Below are 25,154 nucleotides of genomic sequence, written 5' to 3'. Positions count from 1 at the left end.
TTCTTTGAACCATTACAATTAAATGCAAATTAACTATTGTATGCAAAGTTTATTGCAAACGGCATACTTTTCATTTCGTCACATGGATGACAAATCCAAACAGGTGTTAAATCACTCTGCCTTTCATTCTTCAAACTCCACCCCCTCCCCTGTCACCTCTGCCATGTAGCCCCTGGTACAGCTGATACCCGTGTAAGAGGCCCCCCAGACCCCTCACATGTCTTTTCATTTCGTCACATGGATGACAAATCCAAACAGGTGTTAAATCACTCTGCCTTTCATTCTTCAAACTCCACCCCCTCCCCTGTCACCTCTGCCATGTAGCCCCTGGTACAGCTGATACCCGTGTAAGAGGCCCCCCAGACCCCTCACATGGGTGGTGTTCTATCAAAGTTTGTGACTACGTTACAATGTGTGACCGGTGACGTGGTCACACATTTTAATGTAATCCCGCCCAGTTTTTTGGCGGTGGAATGTGTGACCGCCAATAGGTCAAGCATTCCAACGCTTTCTCGTCTGTTCCAGGGCAGACCGGCATCGCAAATCGTATGTGCAGGAGAACCAATCTGCCCTGGAACAGCTGATCAGTCCTGAAATGTCACTTATATCCGACTCTGCGACTGCGATCTCACATTCCACCCCACTCACAAAGTCTGATAGAAGTGACATTTCAGGACCGATCAGCTGTTCCAGGGCAGATCAGTTCTCCTGCACATGTACTTTGCGATGCCGATCTGCCCAGGAACAGCCGAGAAAGCGTTGGAATGCTTCACCTATTGGCGGTCACACATTCCACCACCGAAAAACTGGGCAAGATTATGTTAAAATATGTGACCACGTCACACATTGTAACGTGGTCTCAAACTTTGATAGAACAATTAATTCAATCAGACAAATAGAACATAATAGGGAACATTACAGTGTAATATTCCCCATTTATAATCCACTTGTCTAATTACATTACAGCACACAATCCTCACTAACAAAACACGTGACTATCTGTTGACATGCGGTTGCTGTATACATTTTGCTGCTACACATGCACAAGCCTGAGCAGTCATTATGTTGGGTTTTAGGCCGGGGCATTTGGTGGGGTGGCGGATCCACCACCTGTTCGGTGTCTTTGAACGGTTCTCTTCAAATAATAACATTGTTTTCCCCTAAATCTGTGTTTATTCTTTCAATCATGAGAAGTCTCTAACCTGATTGGCTGATGTGAGTCTGCAAATCCTGTGTGGTCAGTCCAGGGTGGTGGCCGTGACGGCAACTAAAAGCAGAATAACCAATCAATAGCCATCTTTCTTTGTTATGACCGCGTTAGATGAGCAGGATGTAATCTGATTGGTTGGCAGGGGATGTCGCAGCTCGTCTTTACAGATGTCTATGAAGGTTCTCAATGATCCGGGTTATGCTTCCACTAGTATTAGTAACACACATCCAGCTGGACTTGTCGGCTCTCGCACGGTTTCCGGACGCGATTCTGCACATGCAATCACGCACAATCGCGGCTGGAAAAAGTGCGTCGTGATAAAAGGTGCATGTACCTTTCCTCAGCGATTGCCGCGTGGATATAACCCCATTGATGATCAATAGGGCTGCGTGGTGAATGCTGTGTGCAACCGCACACGAACGCGCGGTCCTGAGACGAGCCCAAGTGTGCACCTGGCCTCACAGTGTGCGTTAAGATAAGAAAAATGCCGAATTTTGGTCTGATGTAAAAAAATAAAAATAATTGGCTGCAGCGGGTGGTCAACAGTGTCAAAAGCAGCAGAGAGGTCTAATAGCAAGAGTAAGGAATAGTGGCCGTTGTTTTTAGCGGTTATTAGGTCATTGGTGAGTTTTAGGAGGGCGGTTTCAGTGGAGTGTTTGGGGCGAAAGCCGGACTGAAAGGGGTCCAAAAGGTTATTAGCGAGGTGGCAACTCAGGTGGTTGTAGATAAGGTGTTCTAGTAGTTTAGAGGTGAATGGGAGTAAGCAGATAGGTCTGAAATTATTGAGGTTGGTAGGGTCCAGTGAAGGTTTTTTGGGTATTGGGGTGACTAGTGCATGTTTGAGAGGGGTAGGAAAGATTCCAGTAGAGGGAAAGATTGAAAATGTGGGTAAGAGAGTCTAGGATAGAGGGAGAGCGAAGTAGTTTTGAGGGAACAGGGTCTAGGGGGCAAGTGGTGAGGTGGGTGTCAGAGAGAAGCTTAGTAACCTCCTCTGTGGTGACCGGGTCAAAAGAGGAAAGTAACAAGTGTGATGGAGGATCAGGTACTATAATAAAAGGGGCAGTTGATTGGACAGTGGCGATCTGATCTCGAATAGTATCTATTTTGTTTTTGAAATGAATGGCAATGTCCTGGGCAGTTAGTGGGTGGTGGTGGTGGTGGAGGACATAGTAGAGACTTGAAGGTAGAAAAGAGTTGACGAGGTCTGGATGAGAGTGTGTTTAATGAGAGTGACAAAATAAGTTTGTTTGGCAGCACGGAGGGAGGAGTTATATTTTATCAGGGCAGCTTTGGTAGATCTACAGTTGATTGTATGGTCAGATTGTAACGTGTGATGAGCCCAAAGCTGGCCATACACCTTACAACCATTGCAAGACTTTCGTCTTGCGATGGTTGTAAGGTAATTAAAAAAACGTACGACCTGCCCATCTTGGACAGGCAGATCGTACTTGCGATCATCGCAAGCCCGCCCCGCTGAGGGGTGTGCTTCCGATGACTGAATGCTGAACGGGCAATGTGGGCTTGTGCACATCGGCCCGTGCGGCATTTGTCTTACGAGCAGGCCACAAACCCACCGAAAATCATACGATTCTCTGCGGGTTTTCAAACCTGCTCGCAAGACAAAAGAGGTGCGACCGTACAGTAGAAACGCTTCCATACACCTGTCGATTATGGTACGATCGCGGGATTTCCCCGCGATTATCATAATATAATCAGCAGGTGTATGGGCACCTTTAGACCTGCTGCCAAGTTTTTATTACAGTCTGTCCCTTCTGGGAAGAGCTGTCCTGGTGACCACTGTCACAGACAGAGTAAGGTGAAGTCAAAAATGTTAGCGCTTACATAAGAATAAGATGTAAGAGGAAATCTTTCAGGGAGGATAAGTGTTCAACCACCCCCAGGACACAGGCAGCAATAAATGGAGGTGTTAACCCTTCCATACTCTAACCAAAACTTGAAGGGTTATTCACAAAAGGGTGCAGAGTTTGGAGAAGGCAGGAGAAGTGAACAATCTAGGACAGGGGTGTCCATACTTTTTTCAAAGAGTGCCAGATTTGATGAAGTGAAGGTACGTGAGGGCCGACCATTTTGCCTGACATTCTTTGAACCATTACAATTAAATGCAAATTAACTATTGTATGCAAAGTTTATTGCAAACGGCATACTTTTCATTTCGTCACATGGATGACAAATCCAAACAGGTGTTAAATCACTCTGCCTTTCATTCTTCAAACTCCACCCCCTCCCCTGTCACCTCTGCCATGTAGCCCCTGGTACAGCTGATACCCGTGTAAGAGGCCCCCCAGACCCCTCACATGGGTGGTGTTCTATCAAAGTTTGTGACTACGTTACAATGTGTGACCGGTGACGTGGTCACACATTTTAATGTAATCCCGCCCAGTTTTTTGGCGGTGGAATGTGTGACCGCCAATAGGTCAAGCATTCCAACGCTTTCTCGTCTGTTCCAGGGCAGACCGGCATCGCAAATCGTATGTGCAGGAGAACCAATCTGCCCTGGAACAGCTGATCAGTCCTGAAATGTCACTTATATCCGACTCTGCGACTGCGATCTCACATTCCACCCCACTCACAAAGTCTGATAGAAGTGACATTTCAGGACCGATCAGCTGTTCCAGGGCAGATCAGTTCTCCTGCACATGTACTTTGCGATGCCGATCTGCCCAGGAACAGCCGAGAAAGCGTTGGAATGCTTCACCTATTGGCGGTCACACATTCCACCACCGAAAAACTGGGCAAGATTATGTTAAAATATGTGACCACGTCACACATTGTAACGTGGTCTCAAACTTTGATAGAACAATTAATTCAATCAGACAAATAGAACATAATAGGGAACATTACAGTGTAATATTCCCCATTTATAATCCACTTGTCTAATTACATTACAGCACACAATCCTCACTAACAAAACACGTGACTATCTGTTGACATGCGGTTGCTGTATACATTTTGCTGCTACACATGCACAAGCCTGAGCAGTCATTATGTTGGGTTTTAGGCCGGGGCATTTGGTGGGGTGGCGGATCCACCACCTGTTCGGTGTCTTTGAACGGTTCTCTTCAAATAATAACATTGTTTTCCCCTAAATCTGTGTTTATTCTTTCAATCATGAGAAGTCTCTAACCTGATTGGCTGATGTGAGTCTGCAAATCCTGTGTGGTCAGTCCAGGGTGGTGGCCGTGACGGCAACTAAAAGCAGAATATGGACCCCACTGGGCCCCCCCACAGCCTCAGGCCCCGGTGCGGCTGCAACGGCGGTAGTTCTGCCACTGCCTGTGGGGCCGTATTAAACCGGAACGCGGCCGGACTTTGGACATGACTGATCTAGGACAACATAGTTGATTTGGAAAAATTCTCCAATTCAGCTCACTTTCCAGTTCAGCTATGTTGTCCTAAATTGTTCACTTCTCCTTCTCTAAACTCTTCACCCTTTTGTAAATAACCCTGTTGGTTTTGGCTATAAATGCACTTAAGGTACACAGATGTTCTGGTGTAACTTTTAATACTGGTACGCATGATCGGTCTGTAGCCATTTTTTTTAAACATTCAAATTTTCATCTATAAATAAAATCTGAGAGCTGATCTGTGGCAGGGAGCTTCCACCTTTGGTTACTAGCAGATTGCTGCTTCTGAGAGGTGGCTGGGATCTGTGAGGCAGGAGGACAGAATGGCTGCCTGCACATCGATTCTACATTTATCTGCTGTGCCACAGTCATGGAAGTGGAATTCTAATGTTAAGCAGAAAAAAACTTCTTAATCCAATCACCATAGAAGTGTAAAGGCAGATGTTGATTGTTCACGAACATGATTAGAGATTTAAAAGTTTTGCAAACTTTTGTACCACCTATCATGTTCTTTTAGGATCTACTTGGATACATGGAAAACCTTTCTCAGTGTTCGAGACACTGTCACCCTGGCTGTTCAGGGCAAAAGTAGTGCCTGTCTAAAGCCCACCCCTGACCACTTTGTACTTCTCTCTCCTGCACCCCTAACATTCCTTCTGTTGATGCCACTACAAAATACCCACCACTTCTTGGTATTGGGGAGCATGTGACTAGAGCTGCAACAACTAATGGATTAAGAGAATCGTTGGCAACGATTAGTTGATTTCCGATTAGTTGCCACTGCTCTTCTCCCCGCTGGTGTCCCTTCAAATCCCCGCTGCTCTCCCTGCCTGTGTCGGCCGAGGCAGCAGGGACACAGATTGCTGCAGCCGACACCAGCGGGGAGGAGAGAGCGCTGTGAATACATTCCCCTGCTGCGCTCCTTCGAGCCCCCGGTCCGGCCGTTGCTCCTCTGCTCCGCCCCCCTGCCTCCTCTACATCTGCAGGCTGGGAGCCATACCCAGCCTGCTATTGGATATTTTACAATGCAATAGCAGGCTGGCTATTGCACCCACCCACTGCCTGCTGTCAATCGGCATGGGAGGACCTGATGGAGAACTTTCTCCTTCAGGCCCCTCCTGCTGATTGAAAGCAGGCAGTGGGCAGATGCAATAGCCAGCCTGCTATTGGCTATTGCAATTTGAAATATCCAATAGCAGGCTGGCTATTGCTCCCAGCAATAAAGTAAAAAAAAAAAAAAAATTAAAACTAAAATTAAAAAGATAAAAAAAGTTAAATATATAAAAATTAGAAATGCAAACAAATATAAAAAATTAAGTTTAATAAACTAAAATTACAAATAGAATTTGTTTTTTTTTGGTGTGCCATTTTTAAATAAAAAGTTATTATTTTTTTTATTATATTGGCTTAGTTTTACAATTTGCATTATTTAAAATCCATGAACCTAATTAAAAGGGGATGGGGTAATTCGTAATTGCATTTTCCCAAATTTGCCTTGGAAAGTGGATTTATCCTTTTAATTACTTTTACATCCTGCTTTGTAAAAACAACAATTAAAATAAGTAGATTGTTGTTTTATCGTAAGCATTTATTTTTTTGTAGTTAGCCTTGCAAGAAAAAGTTTATAAAATAAAATGCTCGTCTTGAATGCACTACAATGCTAACTCTCGAATGCTGTTGTGGAAAGTATTTCTTGGCTTCTGGTTAGTGCATTCAATTAAAATCTAAGCCTTACATTAAGCTGGAGCCATGCAGTGCAGGAATGTTTTTACTTTTTTAAAAAGAGTGACTCATAGGTGGAGGTATCTATTTTTAAACTGGTTGTCATGACAGACCTTTTATCCCAAAATGTGAATTGAACTATTTGCAGCACACTGGAACATGATAAACTACCTGACTGTTGATAATTGTGCAGTTTTCTTTATAATTGCTGACCTGTAGTATGTGTGGAAGTAAATGAAAGTGTATTTCCACTTTTGCAGTCCGATTTGAGAAAACCCCCTCCATATGTGCGTTGTGTTCCTATTCACACAGCATAATGAAAAATAACTTTAAAAAAAAAAAAAGTCTTACCTTTTTAGATGTTTTAAATCAGGCAAGATGGCTGAATCCAGGTTTTTCTTAACCCTTTTTACCGTGGTCAACCACAATAGAAAGTTTTGGCACTGAAATTTGAGGATTGTGGGCAAGCCAACATAGACCCCCCTCATCCCTCACAGCCCCTCCTAACATTTCAAAGAAATAGAAGCTAGAATAAATTTTAACCCTTACAACCCTAAACCAAGTAAAAACAATTTAAACGCAAGAAACTTTTTTTTTTACGCTTATGCTATGTAACTGGAAACATGTAACGCATATTAAATGGGTGTTATCGCAGTTTGGCTGCGAAAGTACACTTTCCACTGGGTTCTGTTTAGGCTGGCTATTGCTCCCAGCAATAAAGTAAAAAAAAAAAAAAAATTAAAACTAAAATTAAAAAGATAAAAAAAGTTAAATATATAAAAATTAGAAATGCAAACAAATATAAAAAATTAAGTTTAATAAACTAAAATTACAAATAGAATTTGTTTTTTTTTGGTGTGCCATTTTTAAATAAAAAGTTATTATTTTTTTTATTATATTGGCTTAGTTTTACAATTTGCATTATTTAAAATCCATGAACCTAATTAAAAGGGGATGGGGTAATTCGTAATTGCATTTTCCCAAATTTGCCTTGGAAAGTGGATTTATCCTTTTAATTACTTTTACATCCTGCTTTGTAAAAACAACAATTAAAATAAGTAGATTGTTGTTTTATCGTAAGCATTTATTTTTTTGTAGTTAGCCTTGCAAGAAAAAGTTTATAAAATAAAATGCTCGTCTTGAATGCACTACAATGCTAACTCTCGAATGCTGTTGTGGAAAGTATTTCTTGGCTTCTGGTTAGTGCATTCAATTAAAATCTAAGCCTTACATTAAGCTGGAGCCATGCAGTGCAGGAATGTTTTTACTTTTTTAAAAAGAGTGACTCATAGGTGGAGGTATCTATTTTTAAACTGGTTGTCATGACAGACCTTTTATCCCAAAATGTGAATTGAACTATTTGCAGCACACTGGAACATGATAAACTACCTGACTGTTGATAATTGTGCAGTTTTCTTTATAATTGCTGACCTGTAGTATGTGTGGAAGTAAATGAAAGTGTATTTCCACTTTTGCAGTCCGATTTGAGAAAACCCCCTCCATATGTGCGTTGTGTTCCTATTCACACAGCATAATGAAAAATAACTTTAAAAAAAAAAAAAGTCTTACCTTTTTAGATGTTTTAAATCAGGCAAGATGGCTGAATCCAGGTTTTTCTTAACCCTTTTTACCGTGGTCAACCACAATAGAAAGTTTTGGCACTGAAATTTGAGGATTGTGGGCAAGCCAACATAGACCCCCCTCATCCCTCACAGCCCCTCCTAACATTTCAAAGAAATAGAAGCTAGAATAAATTTTAACCCTTACAACCCTAAACCAAGTAAAAACAATTTAAACGCAAGAAACTTTTTTTTTTACGCTTATGCTATGTAACTGGAAACATGTAACGCATATTAAATGGGTGTTATCGCAGTTTGGCTGCGAAAGTACACTTTCCACTGGGTTCTGTTATTGGAAAGATGGATATAGTTTATTATTATTATTATTATTCTGTAACCAGTCAGTCCTGTCTAGGAGGCTTAATGGAGGAGACCAGAAACTTGCGCTTTAATTGAAATTTACAAAAGCTAGTTACCAGTTTTTCATTTTAGGTTTGTGATTTCCTTTTTTAGCCCGGAATTTAGTACCCTTGTGTTCCTGGAAGCAATTTTGGGATCCTTTAGTATATTTTAAGACGGTGGGAACTTTTTATCCATAAAAGAAAAGGTGAAACCTTATTGGTTGGTAGTGGTAACAACTTTTTTTTTATTTCTGCTTTCCAGTTTTCATAAACTATTCATTAACTTTTTTTCTTTAAGCCAAGTAGTTAATATGAAATGATATTGATCATTTGGCCTCAACTGTATGTCTACACAGCCCCCTGATCAGTTTGATAAAGGCGTTGTCCTTCCATTCTGATGGCTAACTACCTTAAAGCAATACTGCAGCTAAATTTTACAAGATAACATGTTAAAGGAATGCAATGTGTTATTTTGTTCAATGAAATGATTGCCGACACCCTTTTGTGCTCCTTATTTTGATGGATTTTGTTCTAGCACATGCTTAATCTAGGTCTAACCACTTGCTGCCTGGAGCAATTTCTTAATATTTGCACACATGATTAATTTTTTGGCTAGAAAATGGCCAAAAACCCTTAACAATTATATTTTCTGACAGCAGAGGGCCTGTAGAATTGCTAGTTGCAATTTTTATGTTTCAAATGTTTATCAAACCAGTATTTTTAGGATAAAATACAGTAAATGAAATTTAGTGCAAAGAAACAATACCAAATTTGGTAAAATATAAAAGACAGGGTCATGTCGAGTAGGAGAGACTGTTGTGCCTCTGCATTCCTACGTTGGATCCCCCTGGCAGTGAGGACACAGACCACTGCAGCTGGCACCAGTGGGGAGGAGAGACTGCTGTGCCTCTGCATTCCTCCACTGACTAACCCCTCCCCCCGGTGCCTCCACTTCTGCCCTGTTCCTCCTCTGCCATGCTTATGCTCTCCCTCAGTTCCTCCTCTGCTCCCCCCCTGTTTCTCCTCTGCTGCTCTGTTTCCTTCTCTGCTGGCCCTGTGCCACCGTTTCTCAGCTGCTCCCCCGTGCCCCCTTTTCTGCCGGCAGTATAAAGCTGGCGTCAAGTACCCATCTAGCATCTGGGAGCAATAGCCAGCCTGCTATTAGCTATTTTAAGTTGCAGTAGCAGGCTGGCAATTGCACCCACCCACTGCCTGCTGTCAATCTGCAGAGGAGGACCTGAAGGAGAACTTTTTCCTGGTCATGATCCGCCTCCCGGCTTCCTAATAATCCGTAGTTCAAACTTCACATCTACGGGCAAAACTGCTGGACATCTTCAGATGTCGAAAGGGAAGTAAGCATGATGTGTCTTTCATCTGCTGCATTGTTTCCTTTGTTGACCACTGCGTCTATGGTCCTCAACTTTGCCCGTTTGTTTGTGCTTCAGCACATCTTGAAACTCCAGTCTGCTTTGAAATCTTTGCCTGGGAGAGATATTGAGCACAACAACAAGACACAAGGTATTTATACTGCTTCAGCAGTCTTGCTATGGTGTAAGACCCGTGCCATGAACCACAACCTCACCTTTAGTAGCACAGTTTGGCTGTTCCTCATCCAGTTTAAGCCTCCTACACAGCTTTTTTGTTTCAGTTAGGGCCCGTTCACAACCTATTCTGGCCAGAACGCACTGCCTCGCTTTGCGGCTGGCTCACTTTTTTGTGAGGCAGGAGGGGGCGTGGGGGGCCATTGAAGTGAATGGCACAGTAGCCACGCCCTCCGGCCGCAATGCGATTGGCCGCATGGGATCGCAAGGCACATTATGACAAAATAGTGCTTGCAGCATTTTGACCGGACAGCAGGCATAATGTGCCTTGTGATCCTTTGCGGCCGGAGGGTGTGGCTACGGTGCCATTCACTTCAATGGCCCGCCACGGTCTGTTGCATGTTTTCCATCTGACCATATAAAATCTGCAGATAATCTATAGGTGGGGCCAGCTTAAGAATTGATGTTGGTCTGAAGCCAAAGGGTAGTCACACCAAATATTTGATTTAAATTTTTATTCTGTTCACTAACTTTGCATTTTGTAAATTGATAAAAAATATATATATTTCTGAAAGCATTCTTACTTTTTACCTCATTTTTTCACACCTGCCTAAAACTTTTGCACAGTACTGTATATACTCTGAAAGCAAAGACCCTGTAGAATAAAATGGTAGCAGTTGCAAAATTACATTGCACGATATTAACAACTCTTTATCAAACCCAAAATTTTTGTAAATTTTAGTGCCCTAAAACCAAATATAATACCCATTTTGTGTATTTTTTTGTGTAAAATACAAAAGATGAGGTTGCAACAAGTAAATAGATGCCAACATTAAAATTTGCATGTATCCCATATTTTCCATAGGTGATGCTTTAACCACTTGAAGTCCATGGTGTTAAACCCCCTTCCGGGACATTTTTCAGTATTCAGCGCTGCAGTACTTTGACTGACACTTTATTCCGTCATGCAACGCTGTATGGAAATGAATTTTATACAATTTTTTAGTGACATATAGAGCTTTCTTTTGGTGGTATTTAATCATCACTGGGGTTTTATTTTTTTACTATAGTAAGGAAAAATTACAGAAAACGTAAAAAAGAGAACTGGTTCCCCTATATTAAATTATAAAACCTTTATTATTACCCAATTTTTTAGTAAAATATAAGAGACGGGGTCACGTCGGGTAAAAACACACCAAACATGTCAAGCCTTAAAATTGAGCGCACGCACAAAACCTCATACTACAATACCCAAAGTGGGCCATAGGCGACGCTTTAAAAGCTTTTACCGCTCGTCAGTTTAGTGTTATCAGTGATTGATGGCCCTAAAATGATTGCTCTCACTCCGACGTTTGCGGCGATATGTAACATGTGTAGCGCAATTGTTGTTTTCGCGTGCTGATACATATTTATGTTTATATGTGTGTGAATGTGGGGGTGGGAGACTTAGAAAATTTTGGTTTTTTTTTTACTTTTTTTTTTATATGTGACTTATTTTATTTTTACTTTTTTTTTATATTTATTTTTTTTACACTTATTGTTATTGCTGTTACATGGGGGGATAACGATCCCCCTATATAATAGCAAAGCCACACTGACAGGTCATCTTTATGGAGGCATTAGGTGTCTCTAGGACCCCTAATGTCACCTGGGGACCCCAAAAAGAAGCTGATGTAGCAGAGATCCGCTTTATCAGCTTCTTCTCTCTGGCTATAGCAGCCAGATGACTGACAGGTGAATGCGGAAGTGATGTAATACACAGCACTCCTGCATTGCCCATACGGAGGGAGATCAGCAAGGAGGAAGAAGATGCTGATCGCCGTCCCGGGCCGCTGATGGGATAGCGGATCCCGGCGATTTGAAGGTGAGGGGTCAGGAGTGGCGGCGGCACTCGGGGGGTGTTGCGCCAGATCAAATCAGCGGCGGCTATAGAGGTCGCTGATCGGTTGTATGAGAAACAGCCGGTAACGGTTATGCTGAAAGTACGGGCTTTTTCTGCCCGCACGCTTTGGGGCGCGCGCAAGCAGGAAATAAATGCCGTCTGGAGACGGCAACCCGCAAATGGGAGTCTGCCGTCTGTCCGTTTTTTCTCAACGGGCGGACGGCAGGAGGTTAACAGGCTGTACAGGCCATCAGTTTAGCGATATTTGTAGGTATTGACCGTAGAATTATTGCTCTCTCTGGCACACAAGGCGATACCTAACAACATGTAGCACGATTATCATTTTCGTATATTTTTCAGTTAATTTGCTTGAGGGGACTTTACATTTATTTTTTAAAACTTTTTTTTCCCTCTGAATTGCTATCACATAGGCACACAAGCACAGGTGGTAGCATACTGGTGGTGACAGGTTGTTTGTTTTTAAGGTGACAGGGGTCTATTAGACCCCCTAGTGTCACCTTTTCACTCCAAAAAAAAAAGAACCTATTGTAGATTATGCCCCACTGAGGGCTAAGTAATACGATCTGCCTTGCTTCTGGCCCCATTCAGCGTTGAGAAGATCGGCGAACGGATTTTTGGCAGAGGGTAAAGGACTATTCACCAGTATTGGCTGTGGTCTTCCTGCAGCTGATATTTTCCCCATTAGGCCCAGTTCACACCTGAGCGTGAACGCGCGGTATAACGCGCAACAGGTGAAAACCCATGTTTGCCTATGGGCTTAGTTCTCACCTGCGCGTTTTACCGCACGGTAAAACGCCATACGCCCAAAGAAGTACAGGAGCTTCTTTGGGGCGTATTAACGCACGTATCCGGCTGTATCCATAAGCATACAGCTGGATACCCCCTCGGAAACTCGCGTTTGTCACGCGTTTCTTTTACCGCAAGTCGCGGTAAGAAACGGGTGGCAAACGCGAGTTTCCAATACGCTAAGGTGTAAACCCAGCGTTACTGTCTGACCTGATCTGCACGGTCTTTGTGTGAAGACGGCCTTCTTGGTAGAGGTAGGATTTTGCTTTCTCATGTCGGGGCTTTCAGCATGGAGAACGGTTAGCAGCATGGTAATGACATCACCAGCCCTCATTTAGTAGTAGGCATAGGGGTGCATATCTGGAAGTACACTGCTATTTTTTAGGGGAAATTCAAAAGGTGTGTTTGGGGTTTTTTGTTTCCTCCTCGGGGTACTGCTTGGGCACAATTAACATTTCTAAATGTTCCCATAAAATAGCAAATCTTCACTCTCTTAAGTTCCGGTCCATTTTCAGAATGGAAGTTAGCTGTTGATATTTATATATTTGGTATGAGGAGATACAACTGTAGTTTTCATATATGTGAACAGTGTAGTTGCTGATGACTAAAACTGTTATTTCCTTTTTTAAGGCAAGCAGAGTATGGAAGAGATTCTGACCAATCTAAAGCTGTTGGACCCAGATGAGCTGAGAGAGGAGATACAGAAAGCTGGATTGCACTGTGGGCCTATTACTTCAACCACTCGATCAACATTTGAGAGAAAACTAGCTCGAACTTTACTGGAACAACAAGGTGTTAATTTAGAGGCTTTAAATTCAAATGTGGGTACACCTGCTGCTGACTATACTCAAAACACACAACGTTTCCAGGCGACTCATTGCTCTGAAGATCGGGAATTTGGATATAATGTCGGCTTAAACCCTCCTGTTGAGGAAGCTTCATCATTGCATCACAATGTAGCTTCTTTGAACCTATTGGATCGAGCTTGTGTTGCCAACCAGATACATTCTAATGCTCCCCCTGTATTTTATGCTGTTTGTCCATTGTATGAAGACACTCTGACTAAAAATGGTAAGCCTTTATTTTATCCTGTATAACCTTCATTATTACATTATTACAAGGCTACTAAATTTAAACATGTTCACATTGGAGGTGAGGAGATTAAGGGGGGATATGATCTCCATGTACAAGATGTTCAATGGTGGTAGCAACATTAGCGATAAACTGTTTAAAATTAACTCCATTACAAAAACTAGTTATAATAATAATGTAATTATTATATCTAATATAGTATATACTAACTATACTTTATAATAAATCCAACAACGTTATAAACCCTATGGGCATAGACAACACAGTTACATGCATTATACAGTTAGGTCTGGAAATAATTGGACATGACAGAATTTTCATAATTCTGGCTCTGTATGCCACCACAATTGATTAGAAATTAAACAAGCAAGATGCAATTGAAGTTCAGACGCTCATCTTTAATGGGTTGAACAAAAAGATCATATGAACTACAAACATTTTTACAACAATTTTCATACATGGTCCACTTATTTCGGGGGCTCAAATGTAATTGGACAAATTAACAAAATCATAAATAAAATGTTCATTTTTAATACTTTTTCGAGGATCCTTTGCAGGCAATGACTGCTTGAATCTGGAATGCATGGACATCGCCAAATGCTGGGTTTCCTCCTTTGTGATGCTTTGCCCGGCCTTTACTGCAGTCTCCAGTTGTTGTTGTTTGCCCATGGGTCTTTCTGCCTTAAGTTTTGTCTTCAGCAAGTGAATCCATGCTCGATTGGGTTGAGATCAGGTGATTCACTCGGCCAGTGCAGAATAATCTACTGTATTTGCCGGCGTATAATACGACCCCCTAATTTCTGTGTTAAAATATAGGTTTTGGGCTTTACTCATCGTATAAGACGAGTATAGCCCAAAATAATGTTTAAATGCACCCACTAACATCCATGGCGGTATTCCCGAGTGTGGCTTGGGGTTAATTTTCAGTACCATAAGTGTTAACCCCGAGCCACACTCGGGATTACAGTCTCTTACCTTGTCCGCGATCCCCGCTGTGTCCTCCGTCCTCGCAAGCGTCAGCATCGCAGGGGGGCGGAACCGGCGGCAATTGTAAAAGTAAAAAAAAAAAATAGAACAAAAAAATAAAATCATCAGACCGCCAAGGAGGCTAATCTGTCAGCCCGCTGGATGTGTGGTAATACTGTATGTACGGTAGCTTCGGCTACATACAGTATACCGTATTCATTAATACAAAGTCTGCCGTGATTGGCTCAGCGCGGCATACTGTATGTAGCCGAAGCTACATGCAGTATATAGTATACCACATCCATACCCGGCGTATAAGACGACCCCCGATTTTCGTTTTTCAGTCTCAAAACCCGTCTTATACGCCGGCAAATACGGTACTTGTTTGCCTTAAAATAAAAAATAAAAACTCCTGGGTTACTTTTGCAGTATTTTTTGGGTCATTGTCTGTATCTGTAAAGTAAATTGCTGTCCAATCAACTTCACTGAATCTGGGCAGACAATAAATCCCTATAGACTTCAGAATTCATCTGACTGCTTGTCTTCTATCACATCATTAATAAAAACATGTGACCCAGTGCCTTTGGAAGCCATGCATGCCCATGCCATCACGCTGCCCCCACTGTGTTTTACAGATGATGGTGATCCCTCTGTATTTGCTCTCATAAAGTCTTTTTATGGCAGACTTGGATAATGCTATACCTACCTCCTGGAGAGTGTCCGAGTGTTCTTCACTTGGCGGCATATTGTGAAGGTGTTTTTCTTTTACCATGGATAGGATCCTACAGTCAACCACCACTGTTTTTCTTAGACGTTTACGCTTTTCTGTTGAAGGGCTCACCAGTGCTTTCTTCTTGTTTTTTTTTTTTTTTCTCAGAATGTACCAGATTGGGCCACTCCTAATGTTTCTGTTATCTCAGTGATGCATTCCTTTTTTTTTTTACAGCCTAAAGTGCCCATACACTGTACGATTATCGTACGATAGTCGCAAACTGTATGGAAGGCGTGCGACCGTTTCTACCGTATGGTCGCACATTATCCATCGAACAAGCAGGCTTGAAAACCCGAAGAGAATCGTACTATTCTCGGCGGGTTAGTGGCCTGCTTGTTCGACAACTGCCGAACGGGCCAGTGTGTGCACGTGCACACTGCCCATTTGCAGTGATCAGAAGCCCGCCCCTCATTGCGGTCATTGGAAGCCCGCCCCTCAGCAGGGCGGGCTTTCGATGATCGCAAGTACAATCTGCCTGTCCAAGATGGGCAGATCGTACAAGCTTTTAATAAGCCAAAATTAAAGCCACTCTAGACAAAACAAAAACAGGTTTTGTAGACTGGACTGTATATTTGGTTGTTGGAGTTGGAGTAAGAACCACACGTATCGGATTAAAGCTGCATTGTTGCTGGCTCCTGTGTCCAGGTTCAGCATACATATGCAAATCAAAGTCAGAATGGTATGCTGGTGCCATCCCCATTATGTGATATCTATGGAAATGAAAATCTCTAGTTCTGCAATTGGTTAGTATTTCTTTCCTATTAAAGACATTTTCTTTTTTCTTCATTTCAATAAAGAAAAGATACACATTTATATGGACAAGAAAGAAGCGCTACAGGTTGTAAAAATGCTGAAGGGGTCTCGGTTCAAGGCTTTCCATTCCAGAGATGATGCTGAAAAATTTGCTAATGGAATATGTGACTACTATTCTTCTCCCAGCAAATCTTTACTGCCCTTATCCCCTGTGAAGATTTCTTCACCTCTTCTTAGAGGTAAGTAATTCAGAAATGTACCTATACCACTAGTATTTTGATAGCTTGCTATTCCCCTGGTCACCACCATACTATGCTCTCTGTAGCTCCATGCTGTAGTGGGCGGAGCAAAGCATCATTCTTGCAAGCTACAAGTTCAAACCCCCCCAAGCTTGGTTCCCAGTCAGCCCTGCAAGGTCTGGTGCTCGAAGTCCACTGAACCCCCAGGCAAACTTCCTCTTCATGAAGGTTCCCCCACATTTCAAAGTGAAGGACCAGTAGTTCTTTGCAGACTCTTTGGGCAGCTTACATCTCAGATGCTTGGGTGAGGGAGGTGGTTTCTAGGGCCTACAAGCTAAAGTTTCATTCCCACCCTCTCCTCAGTTTATTACCTCCAGGCTTTCTGAGTCACTGCACATATTAGCAATCTCCATACATCCCTCTGGGGCTTCTGGATGACGGTGTCAGTGCTTCAGTCCCCATGGCAGAACAGTTTTAGAGGTTCCAGCCTAAAAAGGTGCATCTGCCCCATCTTTAATGTCAAAGCACTTAAATGTCTTAATTTAAGCTCAGAAATTCTGCATGTAAACCACCAGGTCTGTCAATCTTTCTTCACCAGGGTGGCCTCCTGACTTCTGTGAATCTCTGAGATGCATTCCTCTCTCCTCACAGCACTTTCTACGCTTTGCTGTGGGTCCCCTGCTCTTTCAGTTTGTGGCCCCACCACTTTGCATCCTGTCCGCACCTATGGTGTTCACCGAGGTGCTGGCCCCAGCCCTAGCCCTGCTGTGCTCTTATGGAATCCCTATTGTGGGGTATTTAGACTACCTCTTGTTTAGGGAACAGTCAGTGGAGGGTCTTTCAGACATTGTAGCCTTGACTGTCCAGACGTTACTGTCGAGACATTACAACATTTCTGATGGATCCTGAACCTTTATAATTCGGTGTGGTAACAGACTCCTAATTTAAAGTATCTGGGTCTGGTCCTAGACACAGCTCAGGCCAAAGTATTTTTTAATTAGGAGAAACTTCAAACTTTGCAATCCCAGACTCATGCTCTCAAGTCTAGGAGCTGTCAGACCCTAAGCATTTTGTATGTCCTGGGTCTGATTCTCGAGACTGTCACATTTGCCCAGTTTCACTCTTGACCTCTACAACACAATATTCTGTCGTCATTTAACCAAGCTAGTCCTGTCCTTAAAGTCATTAAGACAGCTCTTTAAGCTGCAGACAGACCCAATTTCTGTGTTTAACTCTGGCCAGTTGGTGTTTTCCTGTGTTGCCCACATCTCTGTTGTACTGCTTTTGGATGTCCATAAAGTAAATTACTTTGTGCTCTTCTTCAATAGACGAGAAAGAAAATAGAATTTTTGAAGACACCTTAAAATCCTTTCCCTGTAGTTCATTGAGAGACATAGGTTCCACCCCACCCCTGTGTTTTATACTACTCTCCGTACTGCTTTCTTCAAAATTGAAGCATGGTGGTGGTAGTTTGGGTTTATCCTGTCCTGGCCTACAGTTGTTCCTGCATCCTTCAATACACCCCATGAAAAGGATTTTGCGTTGAGTACAAATGTATTGTGTCTTCGGTAATATCTAGATGCATACTCAACTGCAGAAACAGACTGTCTCAGCAAGGAGAAGGCAAACAGCTTCAAGAGTCCAAGAACTCAAGATTTGACAGCAAAATTAAGGAAAGCTGTGGAAAAGGGAGATTCAAGCACATTTGCGGAGCTAATTTGGAGCAATCCTCGTTATCTTATTGGATCAGGAGACAACCCAACTGTGGTTCAGGTAGGATTGTTCACAAATGCTCTTGCCATGATCCTAAGATACTATAGACTGATCTAATAAAATATGATAAAGGATGCGCATAGGTCCTAACTTTTGTAAACTTTTCCACATGTATTGCCGTTTTATTTGAGAAAATCTTGATATGTTTCTTCATTAAAGTTTTTGTTTTTTTGTGTGTTTTCTTTGTCCTTTTTAAGCATGTTACTGCTGTGGTATTATGTACTGCCTTGCATTATCTGATTTAGAACTCCATCACTATGATTAAACTCAAAGCAGTTTTCTAACTCCTAATTGGTGGCAGCATCAGCATCCGAGACTATGCGTACTCTCCACACCCATCTTTGTGTGTTTTTTTTTTAGGACCTTTGGCAACTTCTGTGCTACTCTACCCATTCTGCCCCAGCTGTATTGTGCCCTGCCACCTCTCAACCTGTTACTGCACTCTTGTAGCCCATCCTTGTGCCTTCTCCTCTCTTCCCTATGTATGCAGTGTAGCTTTTCTCTCTCTTCTGCTGTCCTTTCTGAATTGTCTATCTTTATATGCTCCTTGTTCTGATACCCACATTCGTTTGTATACTTGCACTCTTTTAATGTACATTTTGCCCAACTTTTAAATCTGCTGCAATCATTCCTGGTCTCCTTCCTTGTTCCTTACAGACTCTCATTTAGACTCATCTATCAAATGTTTGCTCACTGGTTCCCCCCTCCTGTACGAGTTTTGCATTTAGATATACTTTTAAGTATGAGCGATTTTTGTTTTGTTTGTGTGCAAGTTTTTTCCTTAGAGGTGTACCGAAATGGAAATTTCTAAACCGAAATAAAAAAATGTCAGGTCGAAACCAAAAATGTTTATTTACTTTTTTTTCCAAATTTTAAAAAATATTTTATTTTTTATAAACTTTATTTTATATTTTTTATTATTTTTATTTTTTACTTTACTTGTAGGGGCTTCGGTGGAAATATTAGGGGTCTAAACAGGCTCCTGATATTTCCCTTTTTAAAATAGAAAAAGAGATTGTGGACACTGAGTCCTCAATCTCTTTTTCTGCAGCCCCTGTTATCAATGAACATGAATCCTCTGAGTTTTCCTGTCCATTCATAACTTGTGGTGATAGTATATTTACTATAACCACAATCATGAACACGAGGTTATGTAGATCACCTCCCATTCATTCATAATTGAGGATACAGTAACCATACTATGTCCTCAATTATTTACAAACACTGCATCCCTACTTAAAAGCATTGATTGGGTTACCCTACAGTTTGCTTTGTGCCAATATGCTGCTCTCATATGTTGCATATTTAGCTTTTTTTTCTTTGCTCTAAGGGCACCTTTTTAAAAGAGGATCATGATTTTCTGTCTTGCTCTGTTGTAAAATAGTGCCAAGAACAGTATAGTGATTTTATCTCATAGCAAGTACTTCTTTTCTTAGAACTTTTGCAGTAAGTTTGGTCATGTTTATGAACGGTGATCTGTGATTTGTTGATGGATATCTATACCTTTCTGTTATCTTCATGTTACTAAAGTCTTATATGTAACGTGTTCCTTGAATTTACTTTAGTTTTACATTCTACAGGAAGGATGCCGATACAATGTTATGCATGTAGCTGCCAGAGAGAATCAGGCTGGGATCAGCCAGCTATTACTTAATACTTTGGAGAACCCCGAATTTATGAGGCTTATGTATCCTGATGATGATGATAGTATGCTTCAGAAACGAATTCAGTATATCGTTGACTTGTATCTTAACACACCAGATAAAATGGTAAATGATCATACTAATAGCTTGGGTTTCTTTAGCAAAGTTCCTCTATATACGTTTAAACATTTTTAGAATGTTTTATATATGCATATATTTTTGTTTCCTTTTAGGCTTTTGACACTCCTTTGCATTTTGCTTGCAAATTTGGGAATGTAGAGGTAGTCAATATGCTGTGTTCACATCCTGACATTATAAAAAATCCCAGGAACAAGTATAATCAGATTCCAGAAGAGGTAAGTATTGGTCTTCTGTTCTTGATACCCGTGGTGTTCTAAAATTGCTGTAAACTGAAATATTACAGGTCCAGAGATGGTCTTGTATGGCATACATACAAGTATTAAAATAGTTTCAGTAGCTTGGCATGGTTTACTTTTTGCCAAGTTTTGCTGCAGTAATTAATGGTTTATAGCCAACTACATTGTGTGCTATATTATCACATATGTTAGCTAAAGTATAGCATTTTACACTGCTTTAAAGTAAGGTCCTTATAGGTGAGGCACTTTGATTACCTGTAGGGAAGTTCTTGTCTACATTGTCCATAAAGGTCTGCCTGTTCAAATTTTTAAACAGGGTTTCAGAAAATAACTTGCACTATTTAGTTTTAGAACTTCGTATATTCCTATTCTAACAGTTTTTAATATTTAGTAAATGGCTTTCTATTTTACATCCTGATATTTACCACTTATTCGCTGATTTATTTGTAGTATTCAAATATGATAAGTTAAATAAATCAGTCTGACAGTAATTCTTAACATATCGCTAACGTTTTCATGTGTGCACACAGGTAATATGTGAAAGAAGCAAAAATAAATCTATGGAGCTGAAAATAAAGATTAGAGAATGTCTAAAAGGTACACGTACAATTTTTATTTGTATGTGTGTTGTTCTGGATCAGCCTCTGTCTGCCTTCTTGCCTTTACACTACTTGCAGCTATTTAAAAAATCCCAGATAAACTTTTTAGTTTGAGGCATCATAATTGTGTACATTACCTTTCCTGTCCCCCTTACAAAATCTTAGCTCTTTATATGAGACTACATGTCAGTGGAATGTGTGTAGGGTATAATCTTTATTAGGTGATGATACCAAGTATTTGGACTCGTACTCGCCCAAATGCTCCAAAACTTATCCCGATACTGGACCTTTCGGTCAGAGAGAGAGGGAGAAGCGAGGGAACGTAGAGCCAGCTTCTGGGCCCCGGGTAATGACTGGCGGCCTGGCTTCCTGATTGGCCGGGAAGTTGGTACAAGCCGTACACTGGCTGGTGGGAAATCATAGCTGTGTGTGGGGTTCGCGAGAGGTGCTGTTGGTAAATTCAACTTTTCACATTTTGTGATAAAGTGAACTTACATTTTAAGTTTGTGTCTCCCTTTGAGAGCATGCAGCTAACATTGCATAACTAAAGGCTCTCAATCTCCGCTATCACTTATGGGTTGAGTTCCTACTATTTATCCGTTAATGATCAGAGTGGTGTCTGATAATGTATTCACTATCCTCTATTAGCAGCAGTCACATGCAAACTAGAGGCTTCATTGGGAAAAAAGCCTGCCACACTGCCAACTTCAGGCTGCAGTGACATCTGTTAAATGTAATTTTCAGATTTGGGAAAAAGGAAAATTTATTGGGGGGAGTTGATCAAAATCTGGAGCAGTTGCCTATGGCAGCCAATTAGCATCTCTCTTCAGTCTGCTCAGTAAAGATGTGAAAATGAGAGCGAGAAGCTGATTGGTTGCAATGCAAATCTGCTCCAGATTTTGTCTCTCCCAGTTTTGATAAATTTCCTCTCTTTTTGTCAACCTATAATCAAAAGGATGATTATTACGACAGAGTACCAAATAAAAGCCTATAATGTCGTTTAAAAAAAAAAAAAAAAATTTGAAGTTTTGCAAAGTAGTCAGTCATCACATATAAAGAAGTATTTAACTTCAGTATTTAAAAGTTAACTCTTGCAGTGGGACTACCCCTGCACTGCAAGGGTTAATTGCTTGTTTTTTTTACTAGGGTGCTCACCTGTCTCCCCCCTCTGCTGTGGCATGTCTCTCTGCGTCCTCTTGTTTAATGCAGGTGAATGGTGGGGCTTAGAATGCAGGAGTCTGGGGGAGAAAAGGCTTTGGGGAACTGGTCCTAGCAGCCAGGCGCTTGATGATTAGGGGAGTAGATTTTTATTTGCTACCCTAGACCAGGGGTCCTTACATGGCGAACCACGGTTCAGATCCAGTCCGCGATTGCTCACTAGGTTATGGCTGGCTGACAGTAGGCGCATCCACAGCCAGCCATAACCCATTGCAGGCCCCCATTCCTCCTCAGTCATTAGCTGCTAAGACCACAGCGTCCCTAGCAACTGACATCAGTTTTGTTCCCCGCCCAGCTTTAAGAGAGGACAGAAGAGTATAGTCTTCGGTCTCCCTTGCAGCCCAAAGTCTGCCCCGCCTCCCGGCTCTTCTCATCCCCTCTCGGGAACCGACTCACTGCTCCTTGGACTCCAGGATTAATCGGCAGCATTTTAATGGGGCATTCCTGGGACCAATTGTAGGGACAATGGCACCCTGACGGGGGCACCTGATGGATGGTTACACCTTATGTAAGGGAGGCACCCTGACTGGGACACCTGATGACATTTCAATTATTTTCTAACAAAAATTGTTTAAAAAGTGTGATGCATTGGGATCTGAGAATCAGTACTGTGCCTGGAAACACAAGCAGCTGAGCGTTGCAATGCAGCTGCTGTTGTAATTGCAGCCTAAATGGCGGACTGTGGTGCAGATGCTGAGTGACTGTTCTGTCCAGACCGCGATTCGGACCTCGGCTCAAAGAACCTTTTAATTCACTGCCCCTATAGTGAATTCCAGTCTGCAGGGGTTAACTTTTTAGATTCCTGGAGTTCCTCTTTATCTGATGCTAAATCAATTACCTCTAATTATGAAAGGGTTAAAATGCTTTGAGTGAAACCATTTTAGGCATAGGGGTGTATGTACTGTTGTATTTATATTCATGTCATGCTTTACAAAGAACTTTGCATTTGCTAATTTGTTAAAATTTTACTTGCAGGACATTTTTATGTACCTCTTCTTCGTGCAGAGGATAACTCCTCATTCCCAATTATTGGAGTTCCCTGGTCACCGGAACAGCCTGATTTCTCTCAGTCCAAATACTCTGTCAGTCCTAAAGATCCTTTACTAGCAGTCAGAGCATTTGCTGGACCAATGAGTCCCTCAAAGGTGAGTGGCAAAAAAAAAAAATGTGGTCGTACTGACAAAATGTAGAGCATGTCTAGAGTCTTTATAGCAGGTAAGCAAAGTGTGACTTTTTTTTTTCTCTTTTTTTTGTAGGCTGAGGACTTTAGGAGAATTTGGAAGACTCCACCACGGGAAAGGGCTGGATTTTTTCACAATGTCAGAAAGACTGATCCAGAAAGAGGCGAGGAAAGAGTAGGGAGGTAAAAGTCTGACTTGTACAATTGTAAATAATTTGTGTTTAACCTAAAATTATAGATTTACTCTTTGGGCCCATTCAGACCTGTTTGCTCCAGTACTTTGCATTGATGCATGTGCATTGCGTAAAGGCAGCCCACTCATTTGGATGGGTTGCCAGGGCACCCGAACAGACCAGCACCATATTTCCTACGCAACGCACCACATCATGTGGGGGGGGGGGGGGGGTTATGCATTGCAATTTGTGTAGCCTTGCAGCAGTGAGGTGCATTTGATGATGCATGGCACCGTGATGCCCTAATGAGTATTTGATGTGTTGTACTATGCATGTTGCTGCATCGTAGTGGGCAAGAGTGACTCAAGACACTGAGTGTGGGGTTACTGACAGCTGTTGGTGCATACCTCTTAGGGCCAGAAAATCCTGCTGCAGTGCTGCCTGAAACCCTCATGGGAAAAAGTGTGCATATGTTTTACTGTGAGGAACTTGAGACAATATATGGACACTTGTGGTCTATTTTACAATCGACTTGTTTGACACTCTATCAGATTTTTATTAATGATGCCAATGTGCACCGATCAGCCATAACGTTATGACCACTGACCGGTGAAGTCCATAACATTGATCATCTTATTACAATGGTACCTGGAAGTGGATGGGATATATTAGGCAGCAAGTGAACATTTTGTCCCTAAAGTTGATGTGTTGGAAGCCGGAAAAATAGGCAAGCTTAAGGATTTGAGCAACTTTGACCAGGGCCAAATTTTGATGGCTAATTGACTGGGCCAGATCAACTCCAAAACTGCAGCTCTTGTGGGATGTTCCCAGCCTGCAATGGTCAGGACTTGCCAAAACTGGTTCAAGGAGGGAAAACTGGTGAGCTGGCGACAGGACCATGGCTGGTCAAGGCTCATTGATGCACGTGGGGAGTGAAGGCTGGCCCATGTAGTCCGATCCAATAGAAGAACTACTGTAGCTCACATTGCTGAGTAATGTAATGTTGGTTCGGATAGAAAGGTGCCTGAACACACAGTGCATCACAGTTTGCATATGGGGGGCTGCGTTGCCACAGATAAGTCAGGGTGCTCTTGCTGACCTGTGTCCACCACCAAAAGTGCCTACAAAGTGAACTAACATCAGAACTGGACCATGGTCTGGATGGCTGGGTGCACGTGTGTCACTTAGCTGGGGAAAAGATGGCACCAGAATGGGGAGAAGGCAAGCGGACAGAGTCTTTGAGTGATGTTCGTCTGGGAAACTTTGGATCTTGCAAATCATGTGGATGACACCTACCTACCTAAACATTGTTGCTGACCTAGTATACTCCTTCATGGAAATTGGTACTTCCTGATGGCAGTGGCCTCTTTCAGCAGGATAATGCACCCTGCCACACTGCAACTATTGTTTGAGGAACACAACAATGAATTCAAGGTGTTGATGTGGTCCCCAGATTCTCCAGATCTTAATCCATTCGAGCATCTGTGGGATGTGCTGGAAAAACAAGTCTGATCCATTTGAGGCCCCAACTTGCAGGGCTTAAAATATCTGCTATGGATGGCTTGGTGCCAGGTACCACAGCATACCTTCATAGGTCTAGAGAAGTCAATGGCTTAGGGCTGTTTCCTGGCAAAACGGGGACCTACTCAATATTAGTCATGTGGTCATAATGTTATGGCAGATTGCTGTAGTTGCTGATTCACTGTGCTTGCATGCCCAAACAATTACTGTACAGCATAGTGGGTAATTATGTTACATTTCAACAAATACATAAAGACAACATAAATTAGGCTTAAGGGCTAGTTCACACCATAACTGCGTGAGTCAGCCCTAGCTGCAGTGCGATGCGTTTTTACTGCTTTTTTTTTTTTTTTTAGTTAGG

The 25,154-nt window shown here is 42.0% G+C and overlaps 1 protein-coding gene across 2 annotated transcripts in view; it reads left to right on the top strand.

The window, feature by feature from the left end:
• ANKLE2 (ankyrin repeat and LEM domain containing 2) overlaps positions 1-25,154 on the top strand; it is a 36,986-nt gene that overhangs the window by 6,934 nt on the left and 4,898 nt on the right. For both annotated transcript variants that reach the window (XM_018557626.1, XM_018557625.1), the window contains exons 2-9: positions 13,118-13,558; positions 16,115-16,309; positions 17,889-18,082; positions 19,663-19,851; positions 19,959-20,081; positions 20,633-20,699; positions 22,895-23,064; positions 23,176-23,282. In XM_018557626.1, the coding sequence (XP_018413128.1) occupies positions 13,129-13,558; positions 16,115-16,309; positions 17,889-18,082; positions 19,663-19,851; positions 19,959-20,081; positions 20,633-20,699; positions 22,895-23,064; positions 23,176-23,282 (1,475 nt within the window). In that variant the 5' untranslated portion in view covers positions 13,118-13,128. The remainder of the gene's footprint in view (positions 1-13,117; positions 13,559-16,114; positions 16,310-17,888; positions 18,083-19,662; positions 19,852-19,958; positions 20,082-20,632; positions 20,700-22,894; positions 23,065-23,175; positions 23,283-25,154) is intronic.

The sequence above is a fragment of the Nanorana parkeri genome, unplaced genomic scaffold (genome assembly GCF_000935625.1).
Source record: "Nanorana parkeri isolate BGI_ZX_2015 unplaced genomic scaffold, ASM93562v1 scaffold292, whole genome shotgun sequence".
Classification (NCBI taxonomy): domain Eukaryota; kingdom Metazoa; phylum Chordata; class Amphibia; order Anura; family Dicroglossidae; genus Nanorana; species Nanorana parkeri.
The sequence above is the reverse complement of the archived record's forward strand: the minus strand, read 5'-3'. Positions and strand labels throughout refer to the sequence as shown.